Below are 22113 nucleotides of genomic sequence, written 5' to 3' on the forward strand. Positions count from 1 at the left end.
CTCTGATGCTGGGAGGCATTGGGGGCAGGAGGAGAAGGGGATGACAGAGGATGAGATGGCTGGATGGCATCACCGAGCTGATGGACATGAGTTTGAGTGAACTCCAGGGTGGTGGACAGGGAGGCCTGGCGTGCTATGGTTCATGGGGTCGCAAAGAGTCGGATACAACTGAGCAACTGAACTGAATTGAACCCATACTTGGCTCAGGTGGTAAAGAATCTGCCTGCATTGTGGGAGGAGCCTGGTAGCTATAGTCCATGAGGTCGCAAAAGAGTCGGACACAAAAGTTGGACATGACTGAGCAGCTAGCGCGCACACACACACACACACCCCATAGTTACTTTGAGAATGTTCAGTTCAACTGCTTAGTCGTGTCCGACTCTTTGCGACCCTGTGGACTGCAGCATGCCAGGCATCCCTGTCCATCACCAACTCCCAGAGTTTAGTCAAACTCATGTCCATTGAGTCAGTGATGCCATCCAACCATCTCATCCTCTGTCATCCCCTTCTTCTTCCACCTTCAATCTTTCCCAGCATCAGGGTCTTCTCAAATGAGTCAGCTCTTCACATCAGCTGACCAAAGTATTGGAGTTTCAGCTTCAACATCAGTCCTTCCAATGAACACCCAGGACTGATTTCCTTTAGGATGGACTGGTTTGATCTCCTTGCAGTCGGAGGGACTCTCAAGAGTCTTCTCCAACACCACAGTTCAAAAGCATCAATTCTTCGGTGCTCAGCTTTCTTTATAGTCCAACTCTCACATCCATACATGACCACAGGAAAAACCATAGCCTTGACTAGACAGACCTTTGTTGGCAAAGTAATGTCTCTGTTTTTTAATATGCTGTCTAGGTTCATCATAACTTTCCTTCCAAGCAGTAAGTGTCTTTTAATTTCATGGCTGCAGTCACCATCTGGAGTGATTTTGGAGCCCAAGAAGATAAAGTCTGTCACTGTTTCCACTGTTTCCCCATGTATTTGCCACGAAGTGATGGGACCAGATGCCATGATCTTTGTTTTCTGAATGTTGAGCTTTAAAGCCAACTTTTTCACTCTCCTCTTTCATTTTCATCAAGAGGCTCTTTAGTTCTTCTTCGCTTTCTGCCTTAAGGGCGGTGTTATCTGCATATCTGAGGTTATTGATATTTCTCCCGGCAATCTTGATTCCAGCTTGTGCTTCTTCCAGTCCAACATTTCTCATGATGTACTCTGCATATAAGTTAAATAAGCACGGTGACAATATACAGCCTTGACATACTCCTTTTCTTATTTGGAACCAGTTGAGAATGTTGGACCTGGTCAAAATCTAGAGTTTATTGTATTCATAAGGAGCAATATAAAGTTCTTTTTCTTTTAGCGTCTTTCATCTCGTTTCATCAAGTATGCGTGATTTTACCTGCATATATATTGCACTATCAGATTAAAGTTTGGGGAAAACAATTCAGATAAACTCAGTGCAACAAGAATGCAGGTCTAGCATATGACATTTATTCCCTTGTTCTTCATTCCATCAGTCACGCATTTATGTATTCAGTCATTCATCCACTGTTACACGTATTTTTTGAGCTTCTCTTCTGCACCAGACACAGGGCAAAGAGGCCCTGGAAACTTAATGGTGAACAAAACATATTTGTGCTCAGCTGTTTAGTTGTGTCCGACTCTTTTCGACTCCTTGTATGTAGCCCACCAGGCTCCTCTCTCCATGGGATTTTCCAGGCAAGAATAGTGGAGTGGATTACCATTCCCTTCTCCAGGAGCTCTTCCTGATCCAGGGTTCGAACCAGCATCTCTTGTATCTTCTGCATTTCTTTACCACTGTGCTACCTGGGAACATAGTCACTACTGTTTGCTTTCAGTGTAGTGGTGGAGTAATCATACAGTAACGAATTTAAATCGCCAACTCATACATTCAGTCAAGGAAAAGTATGTGGTTCAAGCCATTCCACAATATGGTTTTGAACCAACTGGAGATGTTAGAGGAGTGATCCATCTCTCAAGGTTTAAAAAGTAAGATAAGTTACCTAGGTAAGAAGGAGAGAAAAGAACATTCAGAGCAGAAGGAATATGTACAAGACCTTGTAGCAGGGGAGAGCAATGAGAAAAGGGCTGGAAAAAAGGCAGATGGCTGGGTGGTGAGTTAGAAGTAGCAGAGATGGGGGAGCGTGTGTTTGCTAAGTCGCGCCAGTCACGTCCGACTCTTTTCAACTCTATGGACCGTAATTCACCAGGCTCCTCTGTCCATGGGATTCTCCAGGCAAGAATACTGGAGTGGGTTGCCATGCCCTGCTCCAGAGAGAGGTAAGGAGAGGTTTAAAAAGTGGGCGGGGGTCGGATCTTACATGGTCTCCTGGCCTGAGCTTAAGGATTTTGTCTTCATTCTAAGAGCAACAGGGAGGCACAGAAAAGAGGGTGCGAGCAGCTCAAAACCCCTGCCCAGTTGCTAGTGAGACAGCTTCATCATTGTGTATGACAGATTCTGCCTTAAGTGCTAGATGGCGGCACGACTCTGCTCACCTATGCATGATTAGTTTTTCTATAGTGAAGGATGTTATTTATTTATTTACTTTTAGGCCATGCAGCATGTGAGATCTCAGTTACCCAACCAGAGATCGAACCTGTGCCCCCCGCATTGGGAGCATGGAGTCTTAACCACTGAACTGCCAGGGAAGTTCCCTCATTAAAAAACAGTAATATGATTTCAATCTCAGCTATGTTAGATTTCAGATTTTTCTTTTAAAGAAACATGACTCCATCATATTTGTTTTGAATCAAACTAGAAACCATTGCTTTTGAAGACAGGAAATGTAAGGTGTACTTCTTAACAAATAAATAGGCCGATTTTGCACATCCACAACAGAATAAAAACCTTTGGCACCTAAAATATAAAAGGTATGAAAGAAAAGGTTTAGTTTATGATCATGTGTTAGAAATCAGGAGACCTGGGTTACGTGACTGTGGGAAAAATTCTCTAACTTGGCTGAGTCTCTGTATTTTTCACCTAGTAAATGAAGCACTGGTCTAAATTATGTTCTTCTAAGTCTGAAATTCTATCCACCTTAAATACATTCAAAAAGAAATATGTACACGCCACTAATTTAATGTAAAGAGAACAGGTCTTGCTGGCCTACCTGGGCACATATTTGAATAAAGTTGTGTGAATGGGACCAACTGAGACTTATTCTGGATCTTAAGACACTTTCAACAAACTAAATTTGAACGAGCAAGACTACTGTTTATTGATTAGCATACCATGTGCCAGGTCTTTTGAACATTATCTCATTTAATCCTCAGAAAATCCTTGTGAGATAGGTGTTTCTTTCTTGGTCGGGGGGCTTTGCACACAGCATACAGGATCTTAGCTTCCCCACCAGGGACTGAAGCCACTCCCTGGAGTGGAATTACCGAGTTTTAACCACTGGACTGCCAGGGAAGCCCAAGATGCTGCTTTTTAAATCTTATTTTACTGATGAGAAAAAGCTGACACAGATACGCTCATTTGTCCAAAGTCATACCATCAATACATCTCAAGATCTGACCTCAGAACTTGTCCTTTTAGTCATTATACGATGTATTCTATTCACTGAAGAGGTGAGATTTTATCAATGACTTACCAACGTTGAGTAGAATAGAGAGAAACTGACTAGACTTATAAATATGGATTTCAAGTTATGTATAAGTGATCTGAGTTAAGTACCGACATTTTTAATAAGCTACCACATCTTAAAACTGCTTACCTGACTTAACTAGTTAAACATATGGTAAACTGGACAGTGTTGTGGAGTGGCACTGTCATCTAGCATATATGTTAATATGTCTTTCCTGTATCAATAGGGGATATGCCTACAGAATTAAACCCCTATGCTATACATTTAAACTTCCCAGGTGGCCCTATGGTAAAGAAGCCACCTGCCAATGCAGGTAGATGTAAGAGACCCAGGTTCAATCCCTGGGTCAGGAAGATCTCCTGGAGGAGGGCATGGCAACCCACTCCAGTATTCTTGCCTGGAGAATCCCAGGGACAGAGGAGCCTGGCGGGCTGCGGTCTGTAGGATCACAGAGAGTTGGGCACAACTGAAGCAACATAGCAGGCAGCACGCATACATTTAAAGGGGACATTAAATGAGCAACTTTTATACTTCTCTGGCTTGTCATATCTTGAAAATAAACAGTACTGAATTTTGTTTATTCTCCTGTCTTAAGCTCCTGATACCCAAAGCAAGAAAGCTGGCTGCCAGACGTCAGTGTCTTGGGAACTGACTAAAGGCACTTAAACACTGAGTTATTGCTCCTGTGTTGTTCTGTCTGCGGCTCCCGCTGCTGGGCACACTTGGGGTTTGATGGTCACATCAAAGTCGGTAGACTGTGTTGTGAGACCTGGTCAGCATGAGCCAGATAATTCATGGGTGTATTGCTGAGACCTGTTCTCCTACAGTCACGGTCAGGTAGTACTTGGTGTTTAGGTATGCTGTCTTGGTGTAACACATATGCCTTAAGCCTGCTTAATGCCTCAGCAATTGTGGACTCATGGACATCTTTTGGGGGCTTTTCTGTACCTTGAAAGGGAACGCAGTGTCCCATCAAGCCTCTTTATTGTAGCGATAAAGGATGTTGTCACCAGAGACAATGCTTGCCCGATGAGCTTGATAGTATCCTCATGAGATGATAGTACCCTTATCCGAGGTCACCAGGCTGTATGTGGGTTTTGACGTTACCACACTCCACCATTTGCACTATGCTATGCTTATCTTTCGGCTGTCAGAAATATGTCAAAATAACAAAATAAATTTGATAGTGGCTGCCTGTGAGACAAAAAAGTGACTGGCTTAGTTCCTGTTTGGAAGGTGGCTGGTGACTGCGACTGAGAAATGTGTTATGACGATGGTGACATATGGTCTCTGTACCTCTGTGTTTTACCCTCCTGACTGTGGCCACGTCTCATGGGAAGCCTATTTAAAGCAGCTGTGCTGGGACAGACTGGCTAGGATATGGGAAGACAACAGACTTTGCTGGCCCAGGAGAAAGTCTACACGAGCAGCTACATGAAGCTCTGTTCATGTTGTTTTGCTGGGGAAAAAAAAAGTCTTTGGTTCTCTGCACTTAAGGAAAAAGGCTAAAAAAAAAAAAGCAATGACAGACATAGAAAGCAGGCAGAGTTTTAGTTTTATAATGTGGTAAATAATATTCAGCTCAACAACTTATAATCAGAACAGGCGGGATTAACTCAAAATACTCAGTTGTTTTAGGAATTTGTGAGAAATATAAAATTTATCATCTCACTTACACAAGTAAAACATTATGAATAATAGCCATTCTTCTTTGCAAAATAGCTTTTCTTCCGCATGAGAAAATTTGACTTTGTTTTCACTGCAATGAAAACACAAAATGACTGCAATGCAAGCTTAAGGCAAGAAACTTTAGAGTTAACTTGCCTCTTTCAGTCCCTTAAAAAAAAAAAAAAAAAAAAAGCTTATGAGGCATTCTGTTACATGCATATTTCATTTCATATGCATAAATCTCTTCATTCCCACAGACTAATAAAATGACAACAGAGGTCAAGGATACAGAATATTCAGTTCTCAGAAGACTGAGAATTTAGAGGCATATAAAAATGTCTCTGGATATAAGATTTTTGAAAAATTATACACATATAAACTGTTAACAGTTATAGAAAGCATGCTTAACAGCAGGTGGAAAATTTTAGGTTAGTTAAAGAGCCCTTCCTGATAACAAGACTTTTTAGAGTGAGTGGATTACTGAGCAGGTCTTCATAGGCCAAACGAAGAGTGTTGTTTTATGACATGATGGACCTGGAATGCATAAACATTCAGAATAATCCATCATTTTCCCCTCAAAAAAAATCCCTTAACTTTTATATCTAATGGAAGACAGGAATTTTTTTTCAAATTCAATTCTCTCAGCTATCTAGCCACTATTTTGCCTCACTTTTGTCAGCCACCTTGACTGAGATCATAGAATATTTTTTGATAGCTTTTACAGAGGGTAACTTCACTGATTAAGATAAGCAGTTCAATACTTTAACTCTCAACTGCTTGACAGTTTAAAGTTAAAACCAGGGAACTGCCAAAATAATTTCCTTTTATGTTGCATTATTATAAAGTGCAGTTATTATTTTTTATCCTTTCATATACTAAATGGGAGAGATGATAGTGATTTTTATGCTAATTTACTCTTGTCTTTAGCTCAAAGTGATCTCAGGCAGGTTGAAACTTTTGGTTAGTCTGAATAAGTGAGTCCAAAAGTTCTGCCAGAAGCTACTGCCTAGAGGTCAAAGGTATGGGCTTAAGAATCAGAGAGGCCTGGGCTGACTCACAGCTCAAACTGCTAGGTTTGACCTTGGAAATCAACCTCTTCTCCATTCCTAACATGTAACGATAATAAAACTATCTCCTCTATAGGACACTTAACCAGGCTTCAATGAGGTAACAGATGTCAAGCACTCGACATGGAGCTTAGCACAGAAAATGGAACAGTATTAATAGTATTACGACATATTTGTTTCTAGACTAGTGATTTACAGCGAGTTGTTGATTCTGTCAGTCTTAAAAGAGGACCAGACTCCCTGACCAACCAACCCCATTCCAGTCTGTTCTTCTAAAGTTAGAAGAGGGGGAGAAAGTGCCACCTGGTACCTGAAAAGCCATTTCCTATCTGCCTCTGGCCTCTTGTACAAGACTGTCTATGGAAGCTAAGGGACTTTTCTTCTTTTAAAGATATCTCATTCAAGTTCAAAGACTTATCCTTCACTCCAAAGAACACAAGCTATAGTCACCGTTTATGATGTCGTATGTGCTGTAATGCTTTGTTGTAGTTGCTAAAATATTCACAACCTCGGTTATTGCTTAGATCTTAAAAGAATTACAAGGGGAAGTCAAACTCCTTTCTTCAGTAAAATGCAGAACTAGGAATAGTCCCATTGGGCAATAAAAACATGAAAAGCTTAAAAAAATACATCTATCTTTAGATCATTAAACCATTACAAGGTCAATCCAGATTCTTTGATTTGACTAAGACTCTTGCTGATATTTTTAAAGAAAGCTAAATCCCCCATGTTTTAATCTATGTACATTTCTAGCCATGGACTTTTAAAATCACATCTGAATATATTATTATTGTATCACCTCAAATGCAAGATGCAATTTTTTTAAAAGTTTCACACTTTGGAAATTGGGATATGTAAAATTATGTTGTGGTGGTACTTTTCCTTAAAAACTTAAATAGTGTACTTTGTAATTAATGGAGTCTTAGACTTACAGAGATATGAAATTCTAAAATCATCTTGCTTTGTGATTACTCTTACCTTGCATTAATTATTGGTAAAAGGGACAAGTTAAATAAATAAGAAAGATAATTTAAAAGGCATCTTTAAGACTGAGGATACATTTGTACATGTGGATTATAAGCCAACAATCTGGTTAATATTTGGACTCTATGTTTAACCATTACTTTAAAAGTCCCTTAGATTTTTCCAAATATGATAGGAAATGTCGTATTTGTAATTGCAAAAGATCCCAAGGAGAGAAAGAGCCTCCCTAGCTAGTTTCTAGAAACCCCTTTCCTCATTTTCAGGGCACCTGTTTCTTTTGAGGGTCCCTGTGAATAGCTAGGGTGGCAGTCGTACCCAACACTGTCAGGCTGCAAGATCACACAGCATTGGAAAGTGAGAGTACACAGCACAACGCTGGGCACACAGGAGCTATTCAATAAACACTTTCTGGTTCACTGATGTGAAATACAAAACTGGGTTCTAATTAGCCACATAGAGCTTTCATCATCTGGGGAGAACTAAATTTCTAAAATTGTTCTTTTTTTTTTTTCTTTTTTTTCCCCCCAATAAAAATCCTTTAACTTTGGGACCAACTTTTACCCAACTAAAAGCCACCAATAAATCAAACCCTAAAAGTTCTTTTTCCCTTGAACTATAATTTTTTTTTAACTATTTTGGTAGTGAATGCTGAAAATTCCCACCCTTAAATGCAGAACACTGCTTTCACAGAACACTGAATCAGAGAGGGAAAACTCAATGATAAAGTTAATAGAATGAAATACGATGTTAAAAATTGAAGATGTAAAACATTGATCAAGAACCAATGAAATTTAAACAACTGAAATTACTGATGATTATCTTTAGGAATACTGACAACCTTAGCAATTATGTAACATGCTGGCTGGCAAATATTTTAATCAACTAAATTGAAAAATAATAACCAATATCTAACTGAAACAGGAAGAGAAAAAGATGAAAGAAAGAAGGAAGAGGGGATTTACTTTCAATATTTAATTCAAATTAAAAAAAATCCTGATCACTAAAAGTTTACAATCTACAAAAAGTTATTTGAATGCTGTCATTACAACAGGCACAGAATCAACTATTAGATCCTAAATCAAAATTATTTCTATGCCTGTTATCCACAAATCATGACTAAGAAACAAACTCCAAATACCACTAAACCCATTTTGTTATTTGTTACCTAATCCCATCAGAGCTAACTGACATAAAATAACCACAGAGCTTACAGACAAGGAACAAAGATGATCTGTTTTGGCTCATTTTTTTCACCCACTTACAGAAAGAAAAAATAAACTATATGCTTGATTTTTCAAAATTAAAATTATTTAAGAGGTCTCCCACTTTTTCCTTTAACTCTAAGCATAATTGATAAGCATAATAAGAACATTAAAAAAATCTTCTTCTATGTTTGGCCCAATAGTTTCAGAAACTCTGAGAGAATCTATTTTAGGCTTCACTGAAGAAGGGATCCCTGCATAGTTTCTACAGCATCAAAAGAATCTTGAGGTAGGTACAGAGCATGTGATATTTTAAAAACACTCTATAAATATTTGAGTTACAAAACGTATGACACAAACTCATTACCCTACGTTCAGTATACTATTATTTGACGTTCTGCTATTTGCTCTTTTCCAAGAACTATGCTAAAAATAAAAGGCAGAGGAAACCAATCGCTTCTTGCCTCCAAATGGTGTCATACTCACCTATACTTAATTGATTTACAAACTCAAATACCTGTTATTTTCAAGGCTGTGAATTATACCAAATGACTTAGAAAAAGAAAAGCCAAGGCTTAATTTGTTAGTGAAACAAGGCCTTTCTTGAAATTCCTGTAAACTTTCATTCTGCAAAGCAACTCATCCACATTAAAATGGTCAAAAAGGACTTCATTTAATTAGTGATATGTAGACTTTTGCATAGAAAAAGGTTACAAAGTAATGCATAGAAGACTAGGTACAGTAATTTTTAAAACAAATATTTAAAAGTATAATTTTGCATAATGTTTAACATTCTCATAATGTTTATTGCTTTCTCCACACAGCAGAGAAATGAAGTGCATAATAATACATGCTGTGTCTTTGTCTTTCAAACATAAAATCTCATGTGCTCAATTTCAAAGTATTAAGAGATTATTTTGTCGTTAAAACAAAAACAAAACCAAAACACATTATGTAGCACTAGTCTAGGCATGGACAAAAATAATTTATGTACATCCCATTGAATACATTCATCTTGATTTGGGATCAAATGCAATCACAAGCTTGACAAAGGACATTTAAAAATCGTGGCTTTTCTCTTACCATTGTTCTCTCCCTGCCTCATCACTTCCAGAAATGCAACTTCTCTCCAAAAGGTGACAATAGATTTTACATGTTATTGGGATGAAATCAAGAAGATAAATATGTAAAAATTGTCCAAATGATACAGAATAAATTAAACTTTTACAACCAGAGAGTTTTCAAGTTGGCATGAGTCAGATAGCCTCTGGTGGGCACATAGTAAGTAACTGCCTCTAGGTGCACTCTATAAATGCATGGTTTATAAAAAGAAGCACCATGTTTTGAGCCATGAAAGAAAATGCCTGGGGGTTTGCAGACAGGGCAGAAATGCTTGTTAATCTGAGCACTGATGTAATAATTGCTTACACTAATGCATTGCTAAATGTCACCACTTGGCAAGTCTGTACAAAGAAAGCAAACTAAGATAAAACTAGGACTTTCAACTTGAAAATTATTTTCAGCAATCCTTTTGGCCAATAAAAACCTGCTGGTTTCAACAGAGTGCTCTTCTCTTGTATTGTACTAAAGTATCTGCAGCCTAATGCAGGACTTCTGTCCCTTATCCTTTCTTAACCCAACCTCTACACTCTTCTTTATTTGTGCAATGTTGTATGTTCAAAAGAAAACTTTACTAGCTCAGGCACTTATGAAACACAAATATTTTTTCCCATCTAGTTTCAAGAGAATTGAGTCAGGTCATTTTTCTTCCCCAATTCAGACATCCTGATGCACTGCTGGATGGTATGGTCCATACATTTTCCAGGAAACTTCTAAATGGAAACAAGTGTGAAGTTTTCAAAAGTTGCTGATGTCAAGTTACAAATAGCCTTAAACCAAAACAGAGGGAAAAAAAAGATACCACATTTCCACTTGTGAGATTTGTGTCTCAAACAGCTTTACTGTTCCTTTGTGGGTCTGCAGACATCTCTATGGCTACTTCCAGGGTTGCAGAGGTTTTAAGCTGACTCGGAAATGAAGGACATTCAGTTGCTACTGCGAGGAATTCCGTGAAAACTTAAAAAGCTCCTACTTCTGTGCCCCAGGGTCGATAAGGTTTACTGTTTGTTCCACTGCCTGTCTGCTGAGGGCTGGATGTGGCTGATACCGACAAGGGCGGGCTGATGGCTGTTGCAGCTGCCACGGCGGCAGCTGCGTTTGGGGGGAGCATGGGGAATGCCCCAGCAAAGGACAGAGGGAAGCTGTGCGCAGCTGCGGTGGCCGCTGCCGCGGCCGCGTGGACAGTGGCGGAGAGGGACAGCAGAGAGGTGGAGAGAGGCGGCACACAGGGGGCGACGCTGCCCGTCGAGGGCATCCGCAGGGCGGAATCCGCGTGGGCAAACGTGGCGGTGAGGAGGGCGGAGCCATGGGCAGGAGGCACTTCCGAAGTGGTGGAAAGGCGACAGGGCGTGGACTCCGAGGCGTGGAGTCCGTTGGGTTGGAGCAGGGCTGCAGGGAGGTGGTGGAAGGCCGCCGCCCAGTGGTGCGGATGCAGGGGGTGATGGTGGTGGGCCAGGGAGGAGGTCATGGCCGCCGCCTCCCGCTGCGAGGCGCACGAGCTGAGATGCGAGACCAGGCGCACGCGCAGCGGGTCGGAGGAGTCCAGGCCTTCCACGGAGCTCAGGTACCTCGCCACTTCTGTTAAGCACTCCCGGAATCCAATGCTCATGAAGTCCATGGCAAGGGCGTGTGCATCAAAGTAGCCTAAAAAGGGGTTCGAGCACAGTGCGGGCCAGAAGAGACAGAGAGGGAGAGAGAATGATAACCATTATGAAAAGTAACCACCGACTACGTTCCACCCTCTCCTTCAGAGATTTAAGTACAACTAGCGGTCCTTTCTGAAGATGCTGCCAGCTATTTATGGCCGTAATTTTTGCAGACATTAAGAAAGTATACTTTGCAATTCACATGTGTGACAATTCTGGTAGTGCTATACACTACAGCTGTTCTTGCAACCAAATATTACAGTGGGGGGAAAAAATTAAGAACATCTGTGTTTCAAACACTTCCAGAAAAAAAAAAAAAAATGGTGTCTCTTTTGTATGGTGGGACAGTGAAATTCTCTAGTAAACTTTTGCACGGGTATTACAGAGGACCAGTCTCTCTGTCTCTGTCACATGAGTTAGAGATTAAAGGGTTTATCGGAAACATCCTCACTCCCTTGGCATTTGTAGCAGAGATGTGAAAAGCATACAACCAGATTGAGGACTTTGTTAGAAATGTGCTAGAACTGCTTAATAAAGTCATACATGCTTCGTGACTCATGGTGGTTTTTTTTTTAATCGACAAAATGAAAACACCATTCTTTGTATGAAAAAAATTTAAAGAAAGAAAAATGATTTTTAAAAATGTGGTTACTAATTTGAAGATCGGATTTTTCTATCAGGTAATATGAGGCTCTTTGGCTGCCATGAGGTTACTATAACTCTTAGCTTTCCTGAAGTTCAAATATAAATTTATTTCATTGGTTGTCTTAGTTTAAGTTTTTTCTGGCATTTATTCAAGAAAATAAATGTATGTTAATTATGTCCTTGTGTATGCATGTACTCCTACACATAAGGTTATTATCATAAAAATGGCTAAAGTCCATCACATTTATGAGAATCTCTTTTTATCCAAAGATAATACATTAGAATAGAAAATAATAATATCTGACTAGTATCAGTGCCAATTTAGGGTACTGATAATAATCAGAGATTTGGGGAAATGTCACCACTTGGAATTAGTGACCTATAGTACAAACACATCCTTCTCAGAGTTTTTTTCTCATTTGCAAGTTTTTTTAAAAACAATTTTCAAATTAAAATTTAGTCTACTCACTTTGGGGATGTGTGTATATATAAATGACAAATATCACATTCAAACAAGGTTATTTTCATCTAAGGCATTTACTGTTTTATCTTTTTTGTTTTTGTAGATCAAAGTATTACCTGTTTCATTTATCATCTATTAACATTTAAACTTATTCTATAGTTTGACTCTGGAAAAATAGTTGTCACAGTAGTCAAAGTTCAAGAGCTAGAATTCCAAGAGAAACTTGGACGTCCCAAAAAAGAAATTTGGGGAAAAATATATACATTAAGATAGTAACAGCACAAAGCTGACATAAAAGAATATCATGAAATGTGGAAGATAAGCAACAAAAATCGTTATCATCCCAGGCCTTCAGCACAGTTAGCAATAAAGCCCCTGACATTTAGGAGGTAAAGTTCTTCCTGAAGAAGATGCCTCCAAAGAAAGATTTCACATTAAGTGTCTTTAGGGTCCTCTGTAAGGCTTTGCAGACTTCTGACTTCCATGAGAGAACGGAGGTTATCATCAGAGTAGACAGAGTCCAGAAACCCAGAGGGATCCAGAAATTTAGGTTACTCTAAATCTTCTCTAGAAATTACTGCCTTAGAAAAACAGACTAAAGAACAGATCAAAAGAATTGAACCCCAAGAGCTTCCAAGAATTTTCATGACTAGGCACAAAGTAATTGAAATTGGTGATTTGCTGGCTATATATTGTTCAACATGGCTGAGTTCTCTGTTGTATCTTAAGGCATATAAATTATGTAATTCCTATTCTACCGCTGAATGCAGAGGGAAACCACAATGAGCAGCTGTTTCCTGTGACTGGATCTTGGGCCAATAACAATAGCAGAGGGGTCCACGCCGCTTTCCATCACTGCACTATGGGCTTTAAGTGACTAAACTCACAACAACATTGTGAAGCAAACACTCTCACTGTCCTCATTTTATAGATGAAGAAACTGGGCTTCAGAGAAGGTTAGTAACTTATCCAGGGTCACAGAGCTTAAAAAAAAAGAAAAAAAAAAATAGCAGAGCCAGGATTTGAAACCAGGCAACCTAACTGCAGGGTCTCTGCCCTTCGCCAGTACATTCTGAGGCCCCATAGTTGCTGTGAGTCTAACAACTTGCGCCCACACCGCCAGCCCCTCCTCCCCCCAAGGCCCACACATTCTCTGGTGAGGTGACCTCTCTAATGACCGGGCAGTCAGGCGACTTGTGTGGAACTTGCTCACAAATGTCTGTTCACAGACTATTTTGGGACGGATTTTAGGACTGTTCAGGTAGCCGAGAATAGCAACCAAGATGGAACTTCGTTTTTATACTAAGGCATAAGAACAATATTACTCTTTAGAAGTATAGCTCATGCCAACTATTTGAAACACTGATCAAAATCCTTAGCTTTACAGCTAACAGTGCCAAGAGAGGTAAAGCAATCAAACAGCTTTCCCCTGCAGCATCTCTAACTCAGTCAGTCTCCTAGTATCTTGAGGGAGCTCGTGTAGAGACAGAATCATGGGGCTGCGGGGACCCTTGAGAATTCAGTGCTGCTGGTACAGGCCTCCCCATGTAGCTTAGCACCTCTGTCTCGGTTTAAAGGTAGGGGCAGTGGCTAAGCTGGGCTGGATCACTGGCATCTACAATTTCATCCAGTTCTCTATTATGTAAGAATATTTGCATGCTTTGCAGAGGGTTACATTTTAATGAGAAGAAATCACAATTCCATACCCATTCAGTATGTTTATTCATGCAGGACAGTTCCTTGACCAAGGACAACAGAGGGTAAGTCACACTGGGCTGAGGGCATCCCTTTACCATGATCACCCTCCACCTGACACAGGTAGAAAGATGGTGATGCTCAGAGCTGATGTTCTACAGGTCCTCAGTGGAGTTAAATACTGAAATACTTGGGCACCAATTGGTAAACAGCTATTTCTCTCCAGTGCCCTGCTTCTGCCCTGATCTAGGGAAAACTCTGGTGCTCTGCACTAAAAGGCTAATGCTGAACAGAGAGAAGCCTCTAGGGTGTGGCTGCAGGGCTTCGTCTTTATGGTACCCTCTCCTCAGCCAGTTATCAAATATATGAACTAGCACCCTTGGGTAAGACGAATACGGAAGGCCTTCTTGAAGGGGAAGAAGATACAATGGGCAAAATCAAGTCTGAGGATACGTGAGAAGTACGATAATGAAATCTGAACGAATCAGCGTCCAGGATCTCAAGTTCATTTATACCATGAAGTGAGGGTCCGTCCCCGAGACCCCTGGACTATTCCTCCCTAAGTCACTATCTGGTACAGAATACATCTCTCCGTGGCACTGGGCCAGGGCACCTGCTCCTGTTTGCTCTCTGCGGGAATGACTGTTGCATCAGTGGTTTCCTGGACAGAGATTCACTACCTGCACTTCAAATGCTCTGTGTGGTCTAAATCCAAGACCAATCAGACTCTGAAAACAATGAAAATTCACTTCTTTTGGAATAGCTGCATGATACTGAGTCCTAGCCTTGATTTAATGGGTGGAGGGGAGGGCGGTGGGGGAGGGAAAGAAGAAGATAAAAAAGATTGCCTCTACCCTCCTGTTTATGTTTGGATGTTTGTGTGTTTGTTTTGTCTTTGGTACAAATTCCAGCATGCACTTCTGAAAGTCCCAAACAAATCTCTGACCAGGCTGCTGTGAATGAAGCCTTACTCCCACAGTACTATGAAAGCAAACACAAGCCCAGGGTCAAGTGCTGCTTTTGTTCCAGAAGTTCTTTCCCACGAGTTCAATCCTGCCATTAGCATTGATTTCCACGGCTTTAATCTGGGACCTCCTATCTCAGCTTGTTAAAGAGCTGTTCAACTATGACTTCCTTACAATCTTAAGGAGAAAAAAATGAAAAGAGAAAGGCAGAAAGGAGGGGAGGAATGAAGTCACCGACTTACCTTTACCCCCAGTTGCCTGCAGCATCTTTAAGTGATCTACTGTCATTTGAAGTATTTCAGCTTTTTCTAACTTTGCAGATCCCTGAATAAACAAATAATGAAGTCTCATAAATCCTATGGAAACAAATTTGGAACAATTTATCCTGAATGTTCATTTTCCCTCCCACTAAGAAATTCTCAGTTTAATCTTTTCATAGAAAAAAAAAATCTGAACTCCTTCCAAATTTCACATGAAGACACTAATTATGTCACACCTAGTGACAGATATTTGCCATTTTAACTCTTAAAGAATAAAAGGCATGATAAGTAATTTTTAATCACAAAAACAATTACACTAAGATCACTCCACCCAAACTATTACAACTGCAAAATTCTCAAACTTTGCATCAATCTCTGCCCTGGTTAATAATATACTTTATTAGGCGATATATAATAGTCTTCCCTGGTGGCTCAGACAGTAAAGAATCCACCTGCAATGTGGGAGACCCGGGTTCGATTCCTGGGTGGGGAAGATCTCCTGGAGGAGGGCATGGGACCCACTCCAGTATTTTTCCCTGGAGAATTCCATGGACAGAGGAGCCTGGCGAGCTACAGTTGTTGGGGTCACAGAGTTGGACACGACTGAGCAACTAACACTATAGGGCAACTGACACTTAAAAGTCTGGATCAGTTGAATCCAACTCTGGAGGAAAAGGAGATAGGATCTCAGAAAATTATTGTCAAAAGCATATTTTTCAAAAATAGAATTCTAAGATGCCTTTAAGGTAATTCATACTACACTACTGCTGTAAGAAGTACCAAAAGTGCAAAAAGGGAGACTTTCAAAGTTTTTTCCCCCAATAACTACCAGCAGGTGTCACTGTAAATTCCAAGATCATAAACAAGAAAGCATATCTACCTCTTTATCTAGTAAGCATCAAAAATGCTTAAGGATATCTGAACGCTTTAAAACGGCTCTTGATAAAACTGTCTTGGAAATATATTTTATGCCCATTCCCCCATTTTAAGGCACCTCTGGAAACCAACTGGAATATGCCACTTCAAGCTGTCTCAGAGGGCTGTGGGTGGCTTCTAATTTCTTGGAAGAGCGAAATAATTAAATCAGTATGTTTTCTTGAAAAGGAAACTGAAGTTTATTTCAGGTTCCTATGCTTTACTTGTTTTGTGAAAATTGTCAGCACCCAGTACACGGTGAGAGTGCCAGAGTTATTTAAACTGCTCAAAAGAACACTCTTCTAATCATATTGTGACACAGCCAGCTCACCAGGGTTGGTCGCCAAGCTCAGCAAATGGGAAAGCCTGTGTTTATGGTAACTAACTGCCAAACTACTGAGGTCTGCTTTTAAGGTTTGTTTTAAGTCGACAGTTAAGGGGAAAAAAAAAAAAAAATCTAACAACCCTCCCTCTTCCCCCAAAAATCACCGAACTGTACCTCATAACTGTAGACATTTCAGTACTGAAAGTAAAAAACGTCATTGATTACTGATATTTCAGCGTGTTGTGGAAATGGTACTAATCAAAACTACAACTTGCCCATTATATTTAGCTTATCAGTTTTAGCATACAGAGTGGGTGTCTTTTTTCTTTTAAAAATGTGTAATCAATAACACATGACACCTTGTACTTCTGTTCATGTTCAATTTTTCCATGAAGATGAACAGGAGTTTCAGTGAAAGTGACTAATAACAAAACTGCAGTTTCTGGATAATTTCCAAGGACTTTGTGGGGCTTGCTTTATAATGTTTGTGGTTCATGAAACAACAAAGTGGAATAAACAAACAATGGATGTCTTATATCCTATTTGAAGTTAATTGAAAGTATAACATCTTCAACAAGCGTATGATGCCATGATGTTTAAAAGATGCTGTTAGAACTCTGACCGTCAACCATGGAGGCCGAGGGAAAACCACAACTTTTCCAAAATGACAGAGGAAGATTTAAACATTTGGCTTCCTACTTTATCAAGTGTGCAAAATATTTTTTCCTTTTTCTTTTTTGTAAACAAACACTTGAATTCTGAAAAGGGGAATTTATGGCTAGTTTGATTTTTACCAAACTTTCACAAATATGCCTCAAAATAAACATGATTCTATTAACCCAGGGATTAAAAATGAAACCAAGTGGTTTGGTAAATAAATTTTGTTAGTACTATTATTTAGGAAATAGAATGAGAGATGTTACTTCCTTGGCTTTGGCTGTTTTTTTTTTTTTTTTTTAAATAAAAAAGCTTACTTAAAAGAATAGTTAAAAATAGTTTGAGACAAAAAATGAAATTTCACATAGATATCTTTTTTTTTTTTTTAAGACTACTACATACAGCTCGGTTTTAAACCACTACTGGTATTCATAGAAAGAACAGAGAAAGCATGAACATGTTACCCTGAAGGGGAAAATAAGCTAGAGAATGGAAATGTTTTTCAACTTCATGATGGATTATGTTTTTAATAGTTTTGCCACAACAAAGCATTTTATTGAAATAGCTGCTGTGTGCCAGATCAGGGCACATACACCATTATTTTAATGAGCTTTAACAAGAACCCACATTCCCAGATGAGAGAATTAGATTTTTTGAGCTCTTTGGTGGGATGGTCAGGGGTGGGGGCAGCTTACTTGTTTTTCAAAAGCGGTTGGCACCAGTCGTCTCAACTCAGATAAACTGTTATTTATCCGATCTCGACGCCTTTTCTCTATTATCTATCCCCAAAAAAGCAAAAGAACAACAAAAATGTATGAATACACGGATGATAAAATGATTCATAATGGAAAAATACAACCGCTACACGTTAGGCAGGATTACAGGAAACAAAAAGAAAAAAAGAATCACATACCCCTCTCCTTTTTTTTCTTGCCATAATCTGAGATGTTGTTGTTGGCGAATTCGACCTAATCACAGAGCTAGTACTTTGCCTACGAGATAAGAAGAGTTTGTCAGGTGCTGTATGAACATAACAGTTGTTTCTTCTGGGTGCTTGAAGGCACCCACGAAATAATTCAGAGAGAGAGCATAGTTTAGATCAGTGTTATTTTATTCTTAATTCTTATTCTTAACAAACTTTGCTTTCAGCCCTTTCATATCTTTTCAGGAAAAGAATCATGCCATTTTTTTCTTTTAATGAGTAATCCAGATGCCAAATCTACTGGCAGAAAACATCTCTAAACTTTTATTGGTCTCCCAATGAAATACTTATGGGCAGTCAGGGTGAGAAGTTAGATATTAGTACTTCCTAGTTCCACTCATAAATGTTTCTTAAAAGTCAGCTAATCTCTAATAGCATCCCTCCTTCTCCCTGAGGACAGACCCACTAAACAAAGCAATGCTATTGTAAAATAAAGGCCATGTTTAGCAGTATTATCAAACAGATATACAGTCACCGTATGTCAAACTGCTGTCCCTAGATGCAGTCTTTAAGATAAACAGAAGTTATCTATTTCAAAACTCCAATTAGTCATACAGAAAGAAAAAAAAGACAAATTCAATGTTTTCTGTGTCAATTTTCCAAAAGAATGACCCCAAATTAAATATGCCACTAACAGAAAAATTAAAATTAGATCAACTATTAGGTAAATATTTTACTTTGAAAATAAAACTCTAGGTGACTATCTCTCAGCCTTCAATCTAAGCTTAAAACTCTGAGTTGTAACCCATCTTGAGTTTGCTAATAAAAAAATATTTTGTATCAAAAGTTCAATCAAATCACCGCACTGTCACATAATTTTTTATGATACATTCTAGTTGGTATCTGTTTCTCTTCATAATTCATGGATACTCTGCTTTTTCATGTTCTCAAATTCTCCAGGTTCCTGTTATTTGTTCTTTCATTTTAGAAATGTTGTGCACACCAGGTTCTTATTACCTCACCTTCTCACTTCTGGATCTTATTTCTGAATTAACTGTTCCCCTCATTTCCACCCCTTCTCAACTGGTTTCACCTTTCACACATCTTTTGTTTTTCAGATCTCATTTTTTTAAAGATGACACAACACTTTAATAATTATGATACTTTGGAAACAATATTTCAAGTAAATATCTTTGCTTCTGCTGATTCCAGGCTAGCTAAGGTCTGTACATATTAGACTAATATTGAAAGAAAACCAGTTTTCTAAAGGTAGAAAGAATTTTACTCTTGAGTGACAGCTGCAGATAAATAATTAAGGTGCTTCTGGGGATGCCAATTAGAAGCAATTATCATTTGACCCGCCTTGGCACTAAAACGCCTCCATAACCTCCCTCTGTCACTGCAGAGTGGAGGGCTGGCTTCTGTGATCACGACCCCGATCTTTTCTAGACTTAGGAACAAACAGTAAGAGTGAGGACGCCCGAAAGACTTGTCACTCACACCTCAGTCAACCAAATTACACTCGACCAACCTGGAAATCTCAAACTATTTAGCCTTGCCATCGCAAACTGCTTTAATTTCTCCAAAAAGCAAGTCATCTTTTAGCATCTTTAAAAATTAAAACAATCTCCCCGCCCCTCTTCGCCTGGCCCATTTTGAAAGTGCTCCCCAATACAATTTCGGTGGCGGGTGCGTCGCGGGGTCGCCCGGACATGCCAGTCCGCGTGTCCAACGCTGACAGCCAGGGGACCCTCCTTCGCCAGCCCCTGCACACTTCCAGCCGCGTCCCCCGTCTTCTCGCCCCACCCCTCGAGTGCAAACCCACATGCCTCGCCCCACCCCAACACGCGCTCCGCGAGCGCCCACCACTCAAAAGTATTCCAGGCAAAACTTTCCCCTGCTAGGTTAGAAGGCGGCGGCGAAAAACCTCGGGATTTCCAACGAGCCGTTGGTACACAAAGCTCCCCGATGCCTCGGGCTCCGGACAGCTCCCGCCGAGCCCGCGCTCACCCCGAGTAATTGTTCTCGCTCCCCACGTCGATGGTCTCGTCCATGTCGCTCTCAGAGGTCGTCTCCTCGCAAGGGCGCTTCATCGCGGAGAAGACCGCGCGGGCGCAGCCGGGCCGGAGCCACGGACGCCGAGCGGGACGCAGCGCCCTCCCTGCCTTCCTCCTCCCGCCTGCCCTCCCTGGGCCCCGGCAGGCGCGGCTCCGGCGGCGGCGCGGTCAGCTCCTCGCGGCTCTTTCCCACGCCGCAGCCCAGCTCGGCCGCAAGAGCCGGCGCCGGCCACGCCTCCCTTCCCGCGCGGGCGGGGCCCCCTCGCCCGCCACCCGCGCGCAGGCCCCCGCCCGCTCCGCCGGGCACCGCCTCTCCGAGGGCTAGCGTGGTCTGGGATTGGCTGAGGCGGAGGGGCGGGGCCGCGCTGGCCAATGCGGGCCGCGGAGCTCGGGCTTGAGGCGTGGGAACGCTGCCGCGCCTCGGCGGCCCTGGAGCTGAGCGCGGGTGGGGAGGCGCCGCGGTGAGCGGGAGCGCGAAGTTGCTAACCCTAGATAGGGAGGCGCGCGGACGTGGGCACGGGCGCCGGCGCGGGCGCGGCGGGGGCGGGCCGGAGAGGGGCGGGCTCTGGACCTCGGGTTTTGGCGCTCCTCCGCACCCCGCCGTCTGCCCGTGAAGTTTCAGCCCTGTGTTTAAAGAATAACCCCAAGCGCGTGGCTGAGTGTGAGCGAACGTGTGTGACGTCGGGAGGCGCCGTGGCTTAACCGAACCGCCCCACTCGACTGTCCCTTGTCTGGACCAAAACTGCTGACTGATTGACCCTGGCGGTCACATTTGCCCTCTGGGGTTTTTGGAAACCCTAAATCAAAGTTGCTTTTCTCCCTGGCAACTCGCACGGCTGCTTCCGCGGCCTCTGGGCCGAGAACAGATAAGGACGCGAGTTTCCCCGACCAGGTACTTAAAACCGCTGGCGGTCGGAGGGTCTGAGAGACAGGCCACCAAACGATTTTCGATTTGCTCTGAATCAGTTCTTTCCATTTGGCCACCCGGGCTGTAGGCTGTAGATAATAGATCCCGCTGAGTAGACCTTGGGTCGGAGTTGTGTCTACTCTAGTGACAGGAAGGACAAATCAATGGTGCGGGTATTTTAGGATACAGGTTTAGTAGTTTTTTCAAGTTCGAGTTTTTCGGGCTTGGATGATCCAGATAATTGCAATTCTCCACAGTCTCTGGTTTGGGTAGTCACAGCGGTAGAGCTAATTAGAATCCCTACGTGAAAGAAAAGAACAAAAATCGGGCTTGGAAACTTGTTTTCTAAAAGATGAAATTCGTGTCCAGTTTTTTGTGCATTGGACAGCGTGGGTGTATACCATTTAAAATGTGCCCTCAAAACACGTTTTCAAGCTGCTCTTTCTCTCCATGATCTGAAGTAGTATCTTTGGAACCGGCGGCTACGCGGATGTATCTGCGAGGGCAGCTGGAGTCGGTTTGCCCGCCCGGGGGCCGCGGTACCGGGAGGCGGGCGCCGGGTCGGTCCGGGTCAAGCCGAGACTGCAGTCATCGCGTCCCGGCAGCTCTGTGCTAAGTGCGGAAAAGCCCCTGAGAAAGAGGCGTCAATCAATCGCCAGAAGCCTGCGCCACGGACGGATTCTTATTTTTCTGGGGATCTGCTTAGGGTGTCCCTCTCACACTGCATTCTTTTCACACAAGACCGGCGCGGGGCGGGGAGGAGAAAAGGAAGGGACGCGACTTGAGAAGGCCGAGCCCTGGCGGGAGCTGGGCAGGCGGGGAGCGAGAAGGACCTGCAGTCCGCAGGTTAAGCCCGCGTTAAACCACAAAACCCCTTCCCCACAAGCCCTCGTCTCTTTTGTGCGGTCTCCAGCGCGGCGCCTGCAATAACCGTGTGAATAGAAACCCGAAACGTTCCATCCTGACTTCTGAAACTTAACACCCGGCAAAGAACAGAGTCTCCGGGCGGTT

At 41.7% G+C, this 22113-nt stretch overlaps 1 protein-coding gene across 2 annotated transcripts; it reads right to left on the reverse strand.

Moving 5' to 3' along the window:
• Positions 1–9174: 9174 nt before the first annotated feature.
• On the reverse strand, positions 9175–20383 carry HEY2 (hes related family bHLH transcription factor with YRPW motif 2). 2 transcript variants are annotated; one of them, XM_086316345.1, is made up of 5 exons: positions 20149–20383; positions 18130–18208; positions 17912–17995; positions 15302–15383; positions 9175–11289 (listed from the first exon to the last, which is right to left on the reverse strand). In XM_086316345.1, the coding sequence occupies exons 1-5, from the start codon at positions 20229–20231 to the stop codon at positions 10604–10606; spliced, it is 1014 nt and encodes a 337-aa protein (XP_086172471.1). In that variant the 5' UTR covers positions 20232–20383; the 3' UTR covers positions 9175–10603. The 2 variants fall into 2 exon arrangements, with proteins under 2 accessions (XP_086172471.1, XP_086172472.1); XM_086316346.1 differs by lacking the exon at positions 20149–20383 and adding an exon at positions 19814–19980.
• Positions 20384–22113: the final 1730 nt, after the last annotated feature.

The sequence above is a fragment of the Bos grunniens genome, chromosome 9 (assembly GCF_055505025.1).
Source record: "Bos grunniens cultivar Pamir isolate PY7600 chromosome 9, Bosgru_T2T1.0, whole genome shotgun sequence".
In the NCBI taxonomy this organism is placed as follows: Eukaryota; Metazoa; Chordata; class Mammalia; order Artiodactyla; family Bovidae; genus Bos; species Bos grunniens.